We start from the raw sequence: 17,590 nt of genomic DNA on the forward strand, positions 1-17,590 counted from the left end.
TTCAATAATCGGATTTTCGGGTTCGGGTTAGAGCGGGTTCGGGTAACTGCTTCGGTTAATTCCGGGTATCTTTTCTTGTTGGGCCAATATAAACTAAAGTCCAAATAAAAGATACATTACATATTTTTTTCTTACATTCTTATTAATAATGTGTTGTTGGGCCCCCAAATTGTATTTAAATTTTAAAGATAAAAAATTAATTGGTTTTTTAATAAAATTAATTTTTTTGATTATAAATGTATTAATTATTGGTACAGAAGGCTATTTTGAGCCATTTTAAAACATAATAGACAAATTTTATAATTTTATTACAAATTATAGAAACATTCAAATAGCCATTTTAGAAAACATAATAGACAAATTTTATAATTTTATTCATATTGTAAGAAAAATGTGTTTTGTCCATATTTCCTTCCTAGTCATATTGTAAGATAAAATGTGTTTTGTCCATATTTACTTCCTCCAACTAATTCATGCAAGCAAATCCTGTCATCATACTAATTCATGCAAGCAAATCCTGTCATCAAAAATATAAATAAGGGATATTAGTTAACAAAAATATTGATAATAAAGGATATTAGTTAACAAAAATATTGATAATAAATTAATAATAAATAAATGATCAATATTTTATTTGACTATATATTATAAAAACTCATAAATTCTCATAAATCATTCACTAACACAGTAAATAATCTACAAAATTTTTGATAGAAACAAACTTGTCTTCTACCATTATCAAATGCTTGCTTTATACATGGATTCTGCACTGTGTTTCATCTTATGCTAAGATAAGCTGCAACATAATTTCTATGAAACATAAGTCATAAATCCTCAGTCTTATAATTAAAAGGCTATTAACAGTAATACTTCAAACATAGATAAAATAAATTGTTCTTGCTATTAGACGTTTTCAGACTCAACTCCCTGCATTCTCATAGGCCCTTCCATGTAAAGTGATTTACATATATTTTCAGAACACAAGAAATTTGCTTACATAACAGAAAATATAGATCTCACACTTTTTTAAGGCCATGTAATTTCTGAAAACTTTAGTAAGTTTCAACCTGCAAGATCAAAACACAACATATTAAATCAAAAACTTATGCTCAGATCCAAACATTTCATAAAAAAAAAACTTAACCCTAAATCACTCATAGAGATACACAAATCTTACCGTTCACCAAACAGAGTTCACCAAACACAAACCCTGTATCAAATTACAAAAACACATGATTTAATCTTACCGTTTACAGAATATAAATGTTAAAATAGTTTACAGAATATAAATGCTAAAATAATTTACATCAAGCTTGGATGACTTTCAGAACCACCCAAATCATAAATAATCACCTTAAAAAGAACATAAAGCTCTTCTTGCTCGTAATTTTGGAAGTTGAATGCTGAGGTTCGAGGTTGGACAAACAAAGACAGCTAGCTTGAGATTACAGTGATGATGTGAAGATGAGGGAAGAGCGGCGTGGTTAGTGGTGACGGCAAAGATGCATGAGTTGTTTAGGGTTAGGTTTCAAGGCATGGTGACGGCGGCGGCGGCGAAGAAGAAGTGAAAACGATTTGGGAAATTTACTGAGATCTGGTATTTGTATGTTGTGTTTATTAGGTTAGGGTTTGAGAAAATCAATTGGGCCAGAGAATTCTTTGCACTGGATTGGGCCATTACCAGTAGCTGTTACATATAGTAATTAGTATCGGTCGGGTTCGGGGTCCGACGGGCCCAATTAATCCAACCGAACCCGACCGTGCAGACCCAAAGTAGACCGCTTGGTTCACCCGCTGAACCGAATAAAACCGACCGCTAGCTTTTTTTCGGATTCGGTCCGGTCGGTTATCACCGGATGGTCTTTTAATGTCCACCCCTAGTCCCTTTAATAGGATCCTACCTAATCCATAGGTACTTTGAGGTGGATTTGGATCCTCTCATGCTATTTCTCTCATGTTTCCATCATGCTCCAATCTTAACAATTGATTTAAGTTTTTCTCTCTTTCATTTGTACTATTGTTTTTAGTTGGGATGATATTTAACCATTAGATTAAAAAAAGAAGAGAAAGCATGACCAAATGAACATGAGAGGATCCAATCTCAATTTTTTTATAGAAAAATATTTCTGAAAATTCTAAAATATCTTTTGTGCATCTTCGAAGTCATCCACATCACATTTTCACTGATTTCAGATACGCATATCCGAAATCACCTCTCTTTAAAATTTTTTATTTAAACGTTGGATATAAAATGTCAGGTTTTTTTCCGGAGATGTATACCTGAAAAAATCCTTTTCAAATTTTTTTGGCACATTGATTAATTCAGATATGCATATCCGAAGTATTCCAATATTCCAATTTTTTTATTTTGAAAAAATATTTATTCACAATATAATTAGAGTGAGTTTTGTTATAAATAAAAAATAAAAAGATTAAATAAAATTTTAATTTTGTAATAATTTTTTTGTCAATTTTTTTTTAAAATTATCAAAGTAATTATTTTTTAAATAGTATATATTTAATATGCAGTTAAATTATAAAAATAATTATCTTTTTTAAATTATAAAATTATTTTTTCACAACATTATGCGGTTAAATATTTAATATTTATATATTTTGATTAAAGTGGTGTATAATCTTGATTAAAATGATACATATTTAGTTATATATTTTGATTAATACAATTTATTCACCTTTATTTTTATTTTAATAAATATTGAGTTTTTTCGGATATGCATATATGAAAAATCTCAAGACCAAAAATTGAGTTATTTCGAATGTGCATCTCCGAAGACACTTTTTTTTTCTAGAAACAAAGGTGTCTTCGGATGTGCACATTCGAAATCACTTTTTTTAAAGAAAAATGTGCCTTCGGACTTGCACATCCGAAATATAGGGGTATTTTAGAAATTTCATCGCAGGTTTGTAAGAAGGTATATAAGTGTAAAAAGAAATTGTCTATTTTAGGTTAAACTTTCTTGTGATTGGGCTTTCCATCTTTTGGACCTTTGACTTGCCCAAAACAATTGCCACCCAAGACTTTGATATTGCTTAGCAACACAAGAGTTTGAGATTTGTTGGGCCGCCTTCAATATTTGTCTTGATCTTCCCAGAAATTCATGGTCTATAAAAGTGAAAAAGATTAATGAATTGGAGCAAGTTGTGAGTGCACGTGCCCACTAGATGTTTTGCATGATGTCAAAACTTAGGAAACTATTATCATTTATGCACATTGAATGGAGTATCCAAGTCATTATGTCTGTCTGTACATTAGGGATCTTAGATGCATCCAAAACATGTTTGAAAAATATAGCATGCATCAAAATGAATTACATTGCATAAAAAATCAGGCTTGAAAAATCATTTTTCACTCAAAAAGCAAGTGTATAGGTTGACACATACAGGGTACAGGTCGACACGTGTACTGTTGTATCGAAGCCTATAGCTTCTGGAACTATGCGTCAGCTCAAATAACATTTTAGGTCGACACATACTGAAGAAATTTTTGTGTGTTGACACATATGACTTTCAGGTCGACATATGTGTTGTAGTTTTAAATTCTGTAGCATTCTGTAACACTGTCAACACATAACCTGTTATAGATCGACACATGTATTAATACAAATCGACACATGATTTACTGTAGTTTTTCAGAAAATTTGCCTGAGTTTTAATTGAATAATTATGTAAAATTATTTTATTTTAAAATGTTTTCTCTTTAAAATTTTAGGTTTAAATATATTATTTACACTTTATTATTTTATTTAGGTCACTACAATTTTTTTAGCTTGGCATATCTTCTACCTACACTTAATTAAAAGAAGGGTTAATGAACTTTTTGGTCCCTCTAAATATTGCAGATTTCGTTTTTAGTCCCTCCAAAATTTTCCTTTAAGAAATGGTCCCTTCAAAAAATTTCGTTTAAACTATTGGTCCCTAACGTCAAATTTCGTAGCTAATCGGTGGCTAAAATCGTAGCTAATCTCTAGTAAATTTGACGTTAGGGACCAATAGTTTAGACAAAAAAATTTGAAGGGACGATTTCTTAAAGGAAAATTTTGAAGGGACTAAAAACGAAATATGCAATATTTAGAGGACCAAAAAGTTCATTAACCCTTAAAAAAATAATTAATCACTTTTTGATTTAACATGCGGCTTGCATCGATAGGGCTAAGTGGTAGATTTAACTTACGCAAACTAAGTCTAGATATTCCAAGCATATAAAAAAAGTGACCTAAGTGCAAACTAGGGGTCTGTTTGAAATAGTTTTTGTTTTTAGTTTTTAAAAACTGAAAAGTAAAAATCAAAACACAATTTAGCCATTTCAGTTTTTTGCTTTTAAAAACTGAAAAATTGTGAAGAGTTTTTAAAAACACATTTGTAAAATATTATATTCAAACAAGTTTTTAGTTTTTAAATTTTCAAAAATTAAAATAGAGTTTTTAAAAAGCCTTTCAAACAGGCCCTAAGTCTTTTAAACATCATTCATTCCCATTCCAAATCCAATTTAAGATTGTTGGGTGTGCCCAGCGACAACACAAGAATGTCGTTTTTAAGGTACCGTTATTCTGTTTCTTTTCCAAATTGTAGATCATACTCTCAGTGTGTGCACCATTTGAATGATGATGTTGATGTTGTTTCCTTGTTTAATCGAATGCTTCATCAGAATCCCCCTCCTCCTCCATTTGAATTTGGCAAGATTTTAGGTTCTCTCGTCAAAACCAAACATTACCATACTGTTGTTTCCCTTTCTCAACAAATGGAATTCAGTACAGTTACTCCTGATTTTGTTACTTACAACATTCTCATGAATTCTCTCTGTCAATTGGGCTATATTCCTTTTGCTTTTTCTGTTTTCGCAAAGATTCTCAAGAAGGGTTATCAACCAAATGTCGTAACCTTCAATACACTCATCAAGGGTCTCTGTTTCATTGGTCACCTCCATCAAGCATTGCAATTTCATGACAAATTGGTAGCACAAGGATATCAGCTGGACCATGTTAGTTATGGAACCTTGATCAATGGTTTATGCAAGGCAGGACAAACAACGGCTGCTCTACGGTTGCTTAGACGAGTTGATGGCAAATTGGTCCAGCCTAATGTGGTAATGTACTCTACGATCATTGACAGCATGTGCAAAGATAAACTTGTTAGTGATGCATGTGATTTATATTCTGAAATGGTTGCTAAGAAAATTTATCCTGATGTTATCACTTACAATGCTTTAATTAGTGGTTTTTGTATTGTTGGTAAATTGAAAGAAGCGGTTTGTTTGTGTAATAAAATGACATTGGAAAACATCTACCCGAATGTGTTTACCTTTAATATATTGGTGGATGCTTTTTGTAAGGAAGGAAAGGTGAAACAAGCACAAAATGTGTTAGCTAGGATAATTAAAAATGACATTAAACTTAATGTTGTTACGTACAATTCTTTAATGGATGGGTATTGTCTAGTAAATGAAGTGAACAAAGCCAATGATATATTCAAGACAATGGTCCAAAGGGGAGTGACTCCTGATGTTTACAGCTACAATATCATGATTAATGGATTCTGTAAGATTAAAGTGGCAGGCAAAGCTATAAGTCTCCTCAAAGAAATGCATTGCAGAAAAATTGTTCCAAATACAGTAACTTATAGTTCCCTTATTGATGGCTTGTGCAAATTGGGGAGAATCTCTTATGCTGTAGATCTTGTCGATGAGATGTGTGATAGAGGTCAACTACCTAATATAATTACGTACAGTTCTATATTGGATGCTTTATGCAAAAACCATCAAGTTGATAAGGCAATTGCATTATTTAAAGAATTTAAAGACAGAGGTATTCAACCTAATGTGTACACATACACTATTCTTATCGATGGATTGTGTAAAGATGGAAGACTAAATGATGCAGGAAAGGTTTTTGAAGAACTTTTGGTCAAAGGCTACAATCTTAATGTCTGTACATATACTGTTATGATCCAGGGGTTTTGTAAGAGTGGCTTGTTTGACGAAGCGTTGACATTGCTGTCAAAAATGAAAGACAATGGTTGCATTCCGAATGCTCAAACTTATGAAATCATTATTCTTTCCCTATTTGAAAATGATGAAAATGATAAAGCAGAGAAACTTCTTTGTGAAATGATTGCGAGAGGTCTAATGTAAGACTGAAACTAGGTAAGATATTTGCCTATTGTAGTACATTATTATTTTGAATTTATGTTTCAACACTGTTTCATTTCATCATTTTATTTATGAAGTTGCTTCACCCAATTGAAAAAAAAGGCTTTTTGTTATTTCATTTGGTTGAGTGTGTTTATGCTTCCCAACTAATAGAGTGGTGAGTTCCAACTTGATTGAAATTGGTAGGATATGAAAATTATTGTTGTCTTAGGAGTGTTGTTGGGTTGAATTTGTACTTACTTTAGAAAATACTTAGTTTCAACAATAGCTTATATCTTGATGCTATATATAGTAAAAAATTCATTTTTGATACAAAAGTCAAGTACCTGTGATGGGATGATGGATATGAGCAAAGGTCAAGAGACTGAAAGTGGTCCAAGAATGAAAACCGTATACATTTGCGTACGCAATGCCTATAATAGTTATGAGAAAGAGTTAGTAAGAGAATGAGCACACTGTGAATTCAAATTTTAGTTGTAGTTTTGGGTCTCATTGCCTTTCGCTTGGGACAAACTTCACAGTTGTACTCTGGTGCCCTGCCCCTTCGTATATACCATACTGATATGAATGGTTATTTTAGCCCTTAAACATTCATGCACATATAATTGTCATGATAGCAAGCACAAACTGCTACGGGTTTGCAATATAGTTTCAGAACAGAAGGACTAGGATGAAGACCAAGCATTTGGATAAAGACAATAACAATATGAAACTATCAAGGTTGGTAATGATGCACGTCAAATCCAGAAGCAAAAACTTCAGACACAGGTTTGTATTGTAATTTTTCTTCTTACTTATAATCCAATTGGATGCTGCTCTAAAATTTTGGTTTTCTTTTATGTATAGTTTTTAAAATTATGCTGTTATGGAAACATTTGAAGCAAAGATATGAGCTGTTAAAATCAGAATGCACTTGATCATGATATTGTCTTTTCCATTTAAATGAAGTGATTAGCTTTTTATAATATATATATTTTTTGTATAGGTACATCTGCTCTTCGGAATTTGACACAGAATATGTGATTGATGGTATCAAAGTGACTTTAATAGATGCTAATCGTTTTCGTGGAGCAACTTTGATTCATTTTGAGCTCTGAAAATGTCTTGCACGATGTACCCAGACTTGATCAAATAAAAGCAAACCACATGAGACTCTAGTTATGGGAATTGTACCTGTTAACACTTAAATCAAGGATGCTGAAATGGGTGTTGGAGGTGAGAATGATGGTTGCAAGTGTCAATCAAACTGCACTTACAACCCTTGCACCTGCAAATGAAATGAAGAGTGAAATCTTTAAGCTGAGATGGTCATTAATTACCCCATTAGTGGAAATTATGTGCAATTAAATTCCATTGTTTTATGATTACTATACGTATAGTGAAAATTATGTGTTTTATGTGCACTTTTGTGAAAATTTTGTGTTTTATGATTACTATAAAGCCTATTGTTGGTATTCAAACCCCAGATGATACTAGGTCTCTTGCGTCTGTAATAGGTATTTGCTCTATCTTTCTACTTATATTATTATATGTTAGATTTGTTATTAATCTGTAACTGTAACAGGTACTTGCTCTAGCTTTCTACTTAAATTAGTACATGTAAGAAGATTTGTTAACAAACACAATTTTAAAAGGGATTATACACTACACCTTATTTCTTATTCATATACTCGGACGAAAATTTCAAAACACCCTCAAAATCCAGACCAAAAAAAACACGCCAAAAAAACTAAATAATTACGAATATTGGAATTAAGACACACCAGACACATTATAACAAATTCAGCCTTAGAACCACGACCAAAATCCGGACTCTTTCGTATTAGTACTCGTGCCCTGTCTTTCCCTTCCAATTGAAACAAAACTAGCACAACCAGAGTTTGAGAAATTAACATGTCACCCCTAAATTAAACATGTCACTTCCCATATTTTTTTAATTCAGTTTTACCCTTGTTGAGATATGTTGAGATACAAAGAATTTTCAGAAGAAATTTCCGATATACTCTTTCAAATTTCTGGTACAAGTAGGGATAGGAATAAGTCAGACCGACTAACAGGGCCTACGGCCTAGCCTACACAGGTCCAGGCCAGGCCAAACTTTTTTTTCAAATAGAAAAGGCATAGGCTTTATTAAAAGCCTATTTAGCTAAAAAGGTTAGGCCACACAAGCCATACAAAAAGCCTTTTAAGCATAGTAGGTTGGCCTATTTAAATTTATATGAATAATTTAATTATTATTATTACAATATTGCATTCATACTTTAAATTAAAATACGAAAATCAAACTTAGTTATTTTGATGAATGAATGAAAATTAACTGCAAAAAAATTATGAACAATGTCATAAGTTGTTTTCTTAAGTTTTCTCAAATAAATAGTATCAAAAAATTTATATTAATCGGTAAACTTGAATAAGTCAACGTAAATAAACATTTAGTCTTGTTGATCTTTTAATTTGTTAGTCTATTTAAACATTAGTTAAATTTCTTATTAAAAATGTTAAAATAAAATAGGCTTTTATGTAGGCTCTTAGGCCAAAGAGGCCTTCGAAAAGACCAAACTTAAGTCTGAAAATAAGCCTTTGATAGGCCACAGGCCAGACTCAAGCTTGACAAAGTCTAACTCGGTCCAGCCTATTCCCACCCATAGGTACAACATACCGGACTTTTCAGTTATAAAAAATTTCCGGTACATCATACCGGTAATTTTAGTTATAATGAAATTTCCGCTCTACCGTAAATTTCAAAATTTTAGAGAGTACCAGAAATTTCATTATAACTAAAATTTTCGGTATGTTTCATTTTTTTGTTTTTTCAGCACTTTTGAATGATCCTGGTTGCACTGACATATTTGTGTGGTCTAGAATGCACCACCATTTGTATAAATAGGGGTGTTAGGGTTATTGGATAACATATCTCAACAAAATACCTCTTTTTCAGTATTTGATTAAAGTATTTGTGTATTTCAATGGCCACAAGCCTGCTGTTCAAACCAAGATTCCAGATGACGCCAAATCATTTGTCACCTTGAAAGAAATGTTGAACAGTTTGCTGCCTGATTCTGTTAACAAAAGGGTAACAAAGATTGAGTTTCGGGAGGACTGTATTGATACAAATGGAAGGGTGAAATACAACTTAATCGAGTTGAACAATGATGAAGATGTGAAGGCTATGTGAAAATCATTTCGCCATAGGATAATTAAAGGTTCGATCGAATTGGATGTGCAGATCCAAAGATCTGCGAAAGACATAATGAAGTGTCTGAAACATCCAGAGTCATCCGTTAGTGCATAGGTTTTCATGTTTCAGAGTACTATTTATGTTTGTTATTTGTCATCTGATGTTTTTTAACTATGTTTGTTATTGATGTTATTTTCTTTATCTCCTTGAAATATGTACTATCAAAAAAGATTATGCAATAAAAAAGATGTTCGTACAAAATATACAAATAATACAATCATAAAAAAGTAAATCTACATAGGTCCTCAACGGGCAACATCGGCCAACCTAGATAAAATATTAAGAACCTCACCATTAGGATTCACCAAACCCATGAGGCTATCAAAGTGGAGACGATGAACTGCAGGCAGCTGTCCTGGTCACCCGCTGGAGGTGGAGGTGGTGGTGGTGGATCGGAAGAAACTCTGGAACGTGAAGGCCCTAGAACATCAAATGCTACGGCAGATGGTATGACCCTAGGGTGACACACTAAGGAACCACTCCAAGCATCCATCTTAAACTGCCCAGGCTGCTGAACCGCAATGGCTGTATCCATGATCTCAAGGGGGAGCTGATGATGTGACTCTAAAACCACCGATTAATGCCATTAATTAGAGCCTCTGGGACCGGACGTGGGTTTCCCTGTATATAACCATACTGGCATAGACACCTCTCAGACAAATGTCTAGCCACATGGCTCTCCCATCTGACATACCCTGAATATAAGGAATATACTTCAAAAGAACGGTGATCGTGGTGACCTGTATAAGGTGTCCAAATGACATCATCTAGCGTCAGAGCATCCAGCCTCCGCCTGTACTCCATCAACCCTCCTAGAATGGCCTGTTTAGCCTTCCACCTCTTTACACATGGGTCAGCAGCCGCATGTCGCTGGATCTTCCGCTCACATATGTGAGGGAAGTGCTCGTAGATCCAACACTGCATAAATATAAATCATCAAGCTCATGTAAATTATAATAAAACACAAAAAAACATGTAAAAAGTTATACCTGTAACAAGCTCGGGTAACCAACAAGATGTCTGGTGTCAGGACGAGATGCAGCATCAAGCGCCGTGTACAACATCGTGAATGCTGCCACTCTCCAAGCCCAACATGAGGTGTCAACGTCGCTGAATAGAGAAAGAAGATAGCAGACATCAATATATACTCCAAACTTATCCGCAAAGAGAGCACATGCAACTAGATGTAGCATGTACGCCTTAGCGGCGGCCTGATACATCCATGCATCGGCAAGCTCCTGATAAATCCTCCTCAACCAAGACATCCTAAGGTGAAAGCCTCGAGTCTCACCAAACTCAATAAGGATAGCCACCTCATCAATCTCAAAAGCATCCATCACCATATGCACCACCGTCGCCTGGTCCCTATGAATTGGTGTGAAAAATGTACCGGCAATCGGAAGGTGAAACAGAAAATCAACATCATCCAAAGTCACCGTCGTCTCCCCAAATAGAAGATGGAAGAATGATGTCTCAGGATGCTACCTCTAAACAAAAGCTGATAACAGAGAAGCGTTCACCATCGTCAAAAAACATCCAGGAAAGTCCATCAAATAAAAGTCCCAAACTATTCTTGTCACCTGCTCATGCATCAATCTCTCAGGGAAGTTATTCAACTTCAACCCATGAGAAGCGAGATTTATATTGAAAATGTTTTCTCTATAAAATTTTAGGTTTAGATATATTATTTACACTTTATTTTTTTATTTAGGTCACTACAATTTTTTTAGCTTGGCATATCTTCTACCTACATTTAATTAAAAATAATAATTAATCACTTTTTGATTTAACACGTGGCTTGCACTGATAGGGCTATGTGGTACATTTAACTTCCGCAAACTAAAAGTCTAGATGTTCAAAGCATATAAAAAAAGTGACCTAAGTGCTTCATTCATTCCCATTCCAAAATCCAATTTAAGATTGTTGGGTGTGCTGAGCGACAAGACAAGAATGTCGTTTTTAAGGTACCTTGCTTCTGTTTCCTTTCCAAATTGTAGATCATACTCTCAGTGTCTGCGCCATTTGAATGATGATGTTGATGTTGTTTCCTTGTTTAATCGAATGCTTCATCAGAATCCCACTCCTCCTCTCATTGAATTTGGCAAGATTTTAGATTCTCTTGTCAAAGCCAAACATTACCATACTGTTGTTTCCCTTTCTCAACAAATGGAATTCAGTAAAGTTACTCCTGATTTTGTTACTTACCATATTCTCATGAATTCTCTCTGTCAATTGGGTTATATTACTTTTGCTTTTTCTGTTTTCGCAAAGATTCTCAAGAAGGGTTATCAACCAAATGTCGTAACCTTCAATACACTCATCAAGGGTCTCTGTCTCAAAGGTCACCTCCATCAAGCATTGCAATTTCATGACAAATTGGTAGCACACGGATATCAGTTGAACCAAGTTAGTTATGGAACCTTGATCAATGGTTTATGCAAGGCAGGACAAACAAGGGCTGCTCTACAGTTGCTTAGACAAGTTGATGGCAAATTGGTCCACCCTGATGTGGTAATGTACTCTACGATCATTAACAGCATGTGCAAAGATAAACTTGTTAGTGATGCATGTGATTTACATTCTGAAATGGTTGCAAAGAAAATTTCTCCTAATGTTTTCACTTACGGTGCTTTAATAAGTGGGTTTTGTATTGTTGGTAAATTGAAAGAAGCAATTCATTTGTGTAATAAAATGACATTGGAAAACATCTACCCGAATGTGTATACCTTTAGTATATTGGTGGATGCTTTTTGTAAGGAAGGAAAGGTGAAAGAAGCAAAAAATGTGTTAGCTAGGATGATTAAAAATGACATTAAACTTAATGTTGTTACCTACAATTCTTTAATGAATGGGTATTGTCTAATAAATGAAGTGAGCAAGGCCAATGATATATTCAAGACTATGTTCAAAAGGGGAGTGACTCCTGATGGTTGGAGCTACAATATCATGATAGATGGATTTTGTAAGATTAAAATGGTGGATGAAGCTATTAATCTCTTCAAAGAAATGCATTGCAAAAAAATCATTCCTAATACTATAACTTATAGTTCCCTTATTGATGGCTTGTGCAAATTGGGGAGAATCTCATATGCTTTGGAGCTTGTAGATGAGATGTGTAGTATAGGTCAACTACCTGATATAATTACGTACAGTTCTATATTAGATGCTTTGTGCAAAAACAATCAAGTTGATAAGGCAATTGCAGTATTTAAAGAATTTAAAGGCAAAGGTATTCAACCAACTGTGTGCACATACAATATTCTTATCGATGGATTGTGTAAAAGTGGTAGACTAAAGGACGCACAAAAGGTTTTTGAAGAACTTTTGGTCAAAGGATACAATCTTGATGTCTACACATATACTGTTATGATCCAGGGGTTTTGCGACAAGGGCTTGTTTGATGAAGCGATGACCTTGCTGTCAAAAATGAAAGACAATGGTTGCCTTCCAAACGCTATAACTTATGAAATAATTATCCGTTCCCTTTTTGATAAAGATGAAAATGATAAGGCAAATAAACTTCTTTGTGAAATGACTGCAAGAGGTCTATTGTAAGGCTGAAACTAGGTAAGCTATTTGCCTATTGTTGTACATTATTATTTTGAACTTATGTTTCAATGCTGTTTCATCATTTTATTTATGAAGTTGCTTTACCCAATTGAAAAAAAAGGCTTTTTGTTATTTCGTTTTGTTGAGTGTGCTTATGCTTCCCAACTAATAGAGTGGTGAGTTCCAACTTGAGTGAAATTGGTAGGATATGAAAATTAATGTTATCTTAGGAGTGTTGTTGGGTTGAATTTGTACTTACTTTAGAAAATACTTAGTTTCAACATTTACAAATTCATTTTTGATACAAAAGTCAAAGACCTGTGATGGGATGATGGATATGAGCAAAGGTCAAGAGACTGAAAGTGATCCAAGAATGAAAACCGTATACATTTGCGTACGCAATGCCTATAATAGTTATGAGAAAGAATTAGTTAGAGAATGAGCACATTGTGAATTCAAATTTTAATTGTAGTTTTAGTTCTCATTGCCAACTTGCTATTGTTTTTTAAATTCCTTGGCTTTAATGCACGTCAAATCCAGAAGCAAAAACTTCAGACACAGGTTTGTATTGTAAATTTTTCTTCTTTTGATCTAATTGGATGCTGCTCTAAAATTTTGGTTTTACCTTATGTAAAGTTTTTAAATTATGCAGTTATGGTTGAGGAGTGCTCAGTGTACTTTCTTAGTCATTTCCATGCCAATCATTATGATGGTCTTGGCAAGAAATGATAACATGTCCCTATATATTGCTCTCCTCTTACGGGATGGCTAGTTGAAATGTGCCTCTATGTAGATCCTTCGTAAGAACTCGAAAACTCTTCTATCTCTATGCCTGCTATTTAGTTTACTCACATATATGAACGGAAAAATCAGAGTGCACTTGATCATGATAATGTCTTTTTCATTTAAATGACGTGATTGGCTTTTTATAATATATATTTTCTTGTATGGATACATCTGCTCTTCCGAACTTGACACAGAATATGTGATTGATGGTATCAAAGTGACTTCAATGGATGCTAATCGTTTTCGTGGAGCAGCTTTGATTCACTCTGAGCTCTGAAATGGACAGTGTTACCGTATCAATACCAACGCATGTATTTTGGTGGAGTGAAAGCTGGTGCAAGGACCTCAAGTGATGGTCTACATGCATCTCAAACTACAAAAGCACAAAGCAATTTCTTAAACCTCTTTGATACCGGATATAACCGGCTATTTGAAGAGTACATGGATTTAGTATTATAAAATACAATAGCAAACATAGTCCTTGTTCATGGAGATGATTACATATCATGTTCTTCTATGCAAGATCCCAGGAGTTCTAATTATGTGATTTATGTGCACTTTTGTGTTAGGTCTAAATTCTTTCATCATTACCCTTACCCCACTAATTTTGTTTCGTCTAACCACGCTGCATTCTGGCAATTTGCGAAAACATTGGCAATAATCTTCCACACATGGATAATTTTAGGTGAGGCGACCATTCAAACAATTTTTCGTTTAGTTTCTTTAACATGCAACAAAAGTTCATCACATTCTCATTCAGGGATATTTCAACGTCACCACACGTATTGAAAGACATATTCACCTTTTTTTTCTTTTAATAAATAAAAAAATTATGTTTTTCAAAAAATAAAATTTATCCATTTATTAATTTATTTTCATGAATAATTAATTAAATTATAATTTCTAAACTTAAAATGATTATTCCACACTCCACTAAATATCAACGTTTAAAAAATATTAACTCCACTCATTGTTATAGATTTTGCTTTAATTTTCATTTGTTATTTTAAAAAAATCTAACCCTTATTATTACTCATTAGTGGAAGGTTATTATAACCCAGTCACTTTATTTTTCAAATCTACACATCTCTTTCATCCCTATCACTTTATAAATAGAACATGAAACAAATTCTATATTACTCTCAATCTTACTATACAACTATCATTTCCTTAATCTCAACCATTTCTCTCATCAGCTTCTACACAAAAATAACATGTCATAAAAATTTAAAAGAAACTTACATTAGTTACACACAAACACAGATTATATTTGCAATTAATTTTTTGTATTTAAAAGTTAGATTAATTATGTTTTTGATCTTCGTAAATATTACAGATTTCGTTTTTAGTCCCTCTCAATATTTCTTTTAAAGAATCGTCTCTCTAAAATTTTTGATTCACATTTTTGGTCTCTCTTGCTAACATCCGTTAACATAACTGACGTGACACTGCCATATGACAATGTCTGCGTGGCAAAAATGCTGACATGGAAGCCACGTGGCATTTTGTCCTCATTTTATATAAATTTTATTCATGCGACAGATATTCCGTCACAAAATCCGTCTCTAACATGAATATCATATAAAAACCTAGAATTCTTAGCTAATCTGCAGCTAATCCGTAACTAATCTGTAGTTATTTCCTAGCTAATTCAAACACATCATTCCTATGACCTAGAATTAGTTTTTTCCATGATTTTTTTGCAAGAAAGTTATCATATTATAAGATATCTCTCACAATTTTTTTTTTACTTAAGATGAATTAAATATGAATTATTTTATTAGTCAATTTTCTATAAAACGGAAACAAGAAAAATATTATCAAATGATTGAATTTTAAGCTATTATTTTGTAGGGAGTTATATCATAACATATATAAAGTATCTAAAAACTTTCATTGCATTTTGAATAAGTTTCGATTTATTTTTATGTTTTGATCAAAACACATATATGTGTTTCGATTAGAAAATCAAAATAAATTGAGACTTATTCTAAATGTCATGAAACTTTGCATATAATTTTTATGTGTTAGTATCTAATTTGTTGCATAATATTAGCTCAAAACTTAATCATATTTCAATGTTGCAATGTTTGCATTTCATGGAAATTCAGCGCTTAAAAAATTGTTATTTAATTCACCTCAAGCAAAAAAAAAAATTTGTGGGAGACATTCTTATAATTTGATACACTATTGTGAAAAAAATTAAAGCATATCAGCCGTTTTACAATTAATAGGGTTAAATTTTTCATTTCGCCACTTGACAATAAATTTCTGGAAAATCAAACAATACAGACATAATACATAAGTGCACTTTTGTATTTCTGCAAAATCAAATTTAGACAAAATATGGAAATGCACTTCTGTATTTTCGTGAAACATAAAAAACACAAAAATGATAATAAAAAAAAACACATGCCTCAATGAACTACCTAATTATGAGTGTAACTACCTATTAAGTAATGTATCTTAAACAACCTAATGTTCCTATTTAGTAATGCATACATCACAAAGGGAGAGAGAAATAAAAACTTATCAAATGTGATTGATTGTACGAATTTGAGAAGTGATTCATAAATCTCTTGAATTAGGCACAAAGAAAATTTAAGCAAGGTTGAAAAATGGTAGATTTGGGAGTTCTCATGCAAACCTTTTGCTTTGATTGAGAAATGACTTGGAAAATTTTGCTGGAAATGAGAAAGAGGGAAGTCTGGCGCATATTAAACTAAAAATCTATCCAAAAATATATATATATTTTTTATTTTTTTATGAAAATATATCTTTATACTAGTTTTTAACAAAAATGAGGAGGTGACTTACTTAGAAATGAATATAGTATAATAAAAAAATCATTGTATATTTGTTATTATTATATCCACTTCTTAAAAAGAATACAATTTTGAGAAACTATTAATTTTTATTTTATCCATGTTCACATTTTTTTTAATTACATTAAAATGGTAAAAATATTATTTATCATCTATACTCATTATTGATTAAAAAAATTAGTACATTTCACCTTTTATAGGATCCCAGCACCGAAGGTCATCATTCTGATTCCATTCCAAGCGACAAGACAACAATGTCGTTCCTATGGTACGTTGCTTCTATTCCCTTTCCCAAATCGAGATCATACTCTCACTGTCTCCAACATCTCAATGATGAAGTTGATGTTGATGTTATTTCATTGTTCAATCGAATGCTCCATAAGAACCCCACCCCACCCGCCTTTGAATTCAACAAGATTTTAGGTTCTCTTGTTAAGGCCAAACATTACTCCACTGTTGTTTCCCTTTCTCAACAGATGGAATTGAACAAAGTTACTCCTGGTTTTGTAACTCACAATATCCTCATCAATTCTCTCTGTCAATTGGGTTATATTACTTTTGCCTTTTCTGTATTGGCAAAGATTCTCAAGAGGGGTTATCTCCCAGATGCCATTACTTTAACTACAATCATCAAGGGTCTCTATCTCAAAGGTCACCTCCATCAAGCATTGCAATTTCATGACAAATTGGTAGCAGATGGATATCAGTTGAACCAAGTTAGTTATGGAACCTTGATCAATGGTTTATGCAAGGCAGGACAAACAAGGGCTGCTCTACGGTTGCTTAGACAAGTTGATGGCAAATTGGTCCAGCCCGATGTGGTAATGTACAATATGATTATTGATACAATGTGCAAAGATAAACTTGTTAGTGATGCGTGTGATTTATATTTTGAAATGGTTGCTAAGAAAATTTCTCCTGATGTTTTCACTTACAATGCATTAATCTATGGCTTTTGCATTGTTGGTAAATTGAAAGAAGCAATTCATTGATGTAATAAAATTAAATTGGAAAACATCTACCCGA

The 17,590-nt window shown here is 32.9% G+C and overlaps 2 protein-coding genes and 2 long non-coding RNA genes across 4 annotated transcripts; 3 read left to right on the plus strand and 1 right to left on the minus strand.

Annotated features, from left to right (window-relative positions):
- Positions 1–331: 331 nt before the first annotated feature.
- Positions 332–1,779, minus strand: LOC131647581 (uncharacterized). Its single transcript, XR_009297871.1, has 4 exons — positions 1,354–1,779; positions 1,178–1,210; positions 734–1,067; positions 332–517 (listed from the first exon to the last, which is right to left on the minus strand). It is a non-coding gene; the product is annotated as an uncharacterized LOC131647581 (long non-coding RNA).
- Positions 1,780–4,654: 2,875 nt separating this feature from the next.
- LOC131650782 (pentatricopeptide repeat-containing protein At4g31850, chloroplastic-like) lies at positions 4,655–13,498 on the plus strand. The gene is made up of 4 exons (XM_058920493.1): positions 4,655–6,144; positions 7,152–7,203; positions 9,105–9,287; positions 11,256–13,498. The coding sequence occupies exons 1-4, from the start codon at positions 4,655–4,657 to the stop codon at positions 12,957–12,959; spliced, it is 3,429 nt and encodes a 1,142-aa protein (XP_058776476.1). The 3' UTR covers positions 12,960–13,498.
- Positions 13,499–13,617: 119 nt separating this feature from the next.
- On the plus strand, positions 13,618–14,281 carry LOC131647582 (uncharacterized). Its single transcript, XR_009297872.1, has 2 exons — positions 13,618–13,753; positions 13,934–14,281. It is a non-coding gene; the product is annotated as an uncharacterized LOC131647582 (long non-coding RNA).
- Positions 14,282–16,818: 2,537 nt separating this feature from the next.
- On the plus strand, positions 16,819–17,556 carry LOC131653161 (putative pentatricopeptide repeat-containing protein At1g12700, mitochondrial). The gene has a single exon (XM_058923246.1). It carries the CDS (start codon positions 16,819–16,821, stop codon positions 17,554–17,556), a length of 738 nt encoding a protein of 245 aa, XP_058779229.1.
- The last annotated feature ends 34 nt before the right edge of the window (positions 17,557–17,590 follow it).

Source organism: Vicia villosa, linkage group LG2 (assembly GCF_029867415.1).
Source record: "Vicia villosa cultivar HV-30 ecotype Madison, WI linkage group LG2, Vvil1.0, whole genome shotgun sequence".
In the NCBI taxonomy this organism is placed as follows: Eukaryota; Viridiplantae; Streptophyta; class Magnoliopsida; order Fabales; family Fabaceae; genus Vicia; species Vicia villosa.

What these genes read in the sequence shown, in the direction of transcription:
- LOC131653161 (XM_058923246.1), top strand. Translation starts at nt 16,819, where the DNA reads ATGTCGTTCCTATGGTACGTTGCTTCTATTCCCTTTCCCAAATCGAGA.
- LOC131650782 (XM_058920493.1), top strand. Translation starts at nt 4,655, where the DNA reads ATGCTTCATCAGAATCCCCCTCCTCCTCCATTTGAATTTGGCAAGATT. An exon ending in ATGTGATTGATGGTATCAAA is followed by an intron (nt 7,204 to 9,104) that starts GTGACTTTAATA and finishes CCTCTTTTTCAG; the next exon opens with TATTTGATTAAAGTATTTGT. An exon ending in GTATTGATACAAATGGAAGG is followed by an intron (nt 9,288 to 11,255) that starts GTGAAATACAAC and finishes CTAAAAGTCTAG; the next exon opens with ATGTTCAAAGCATATAAAAA.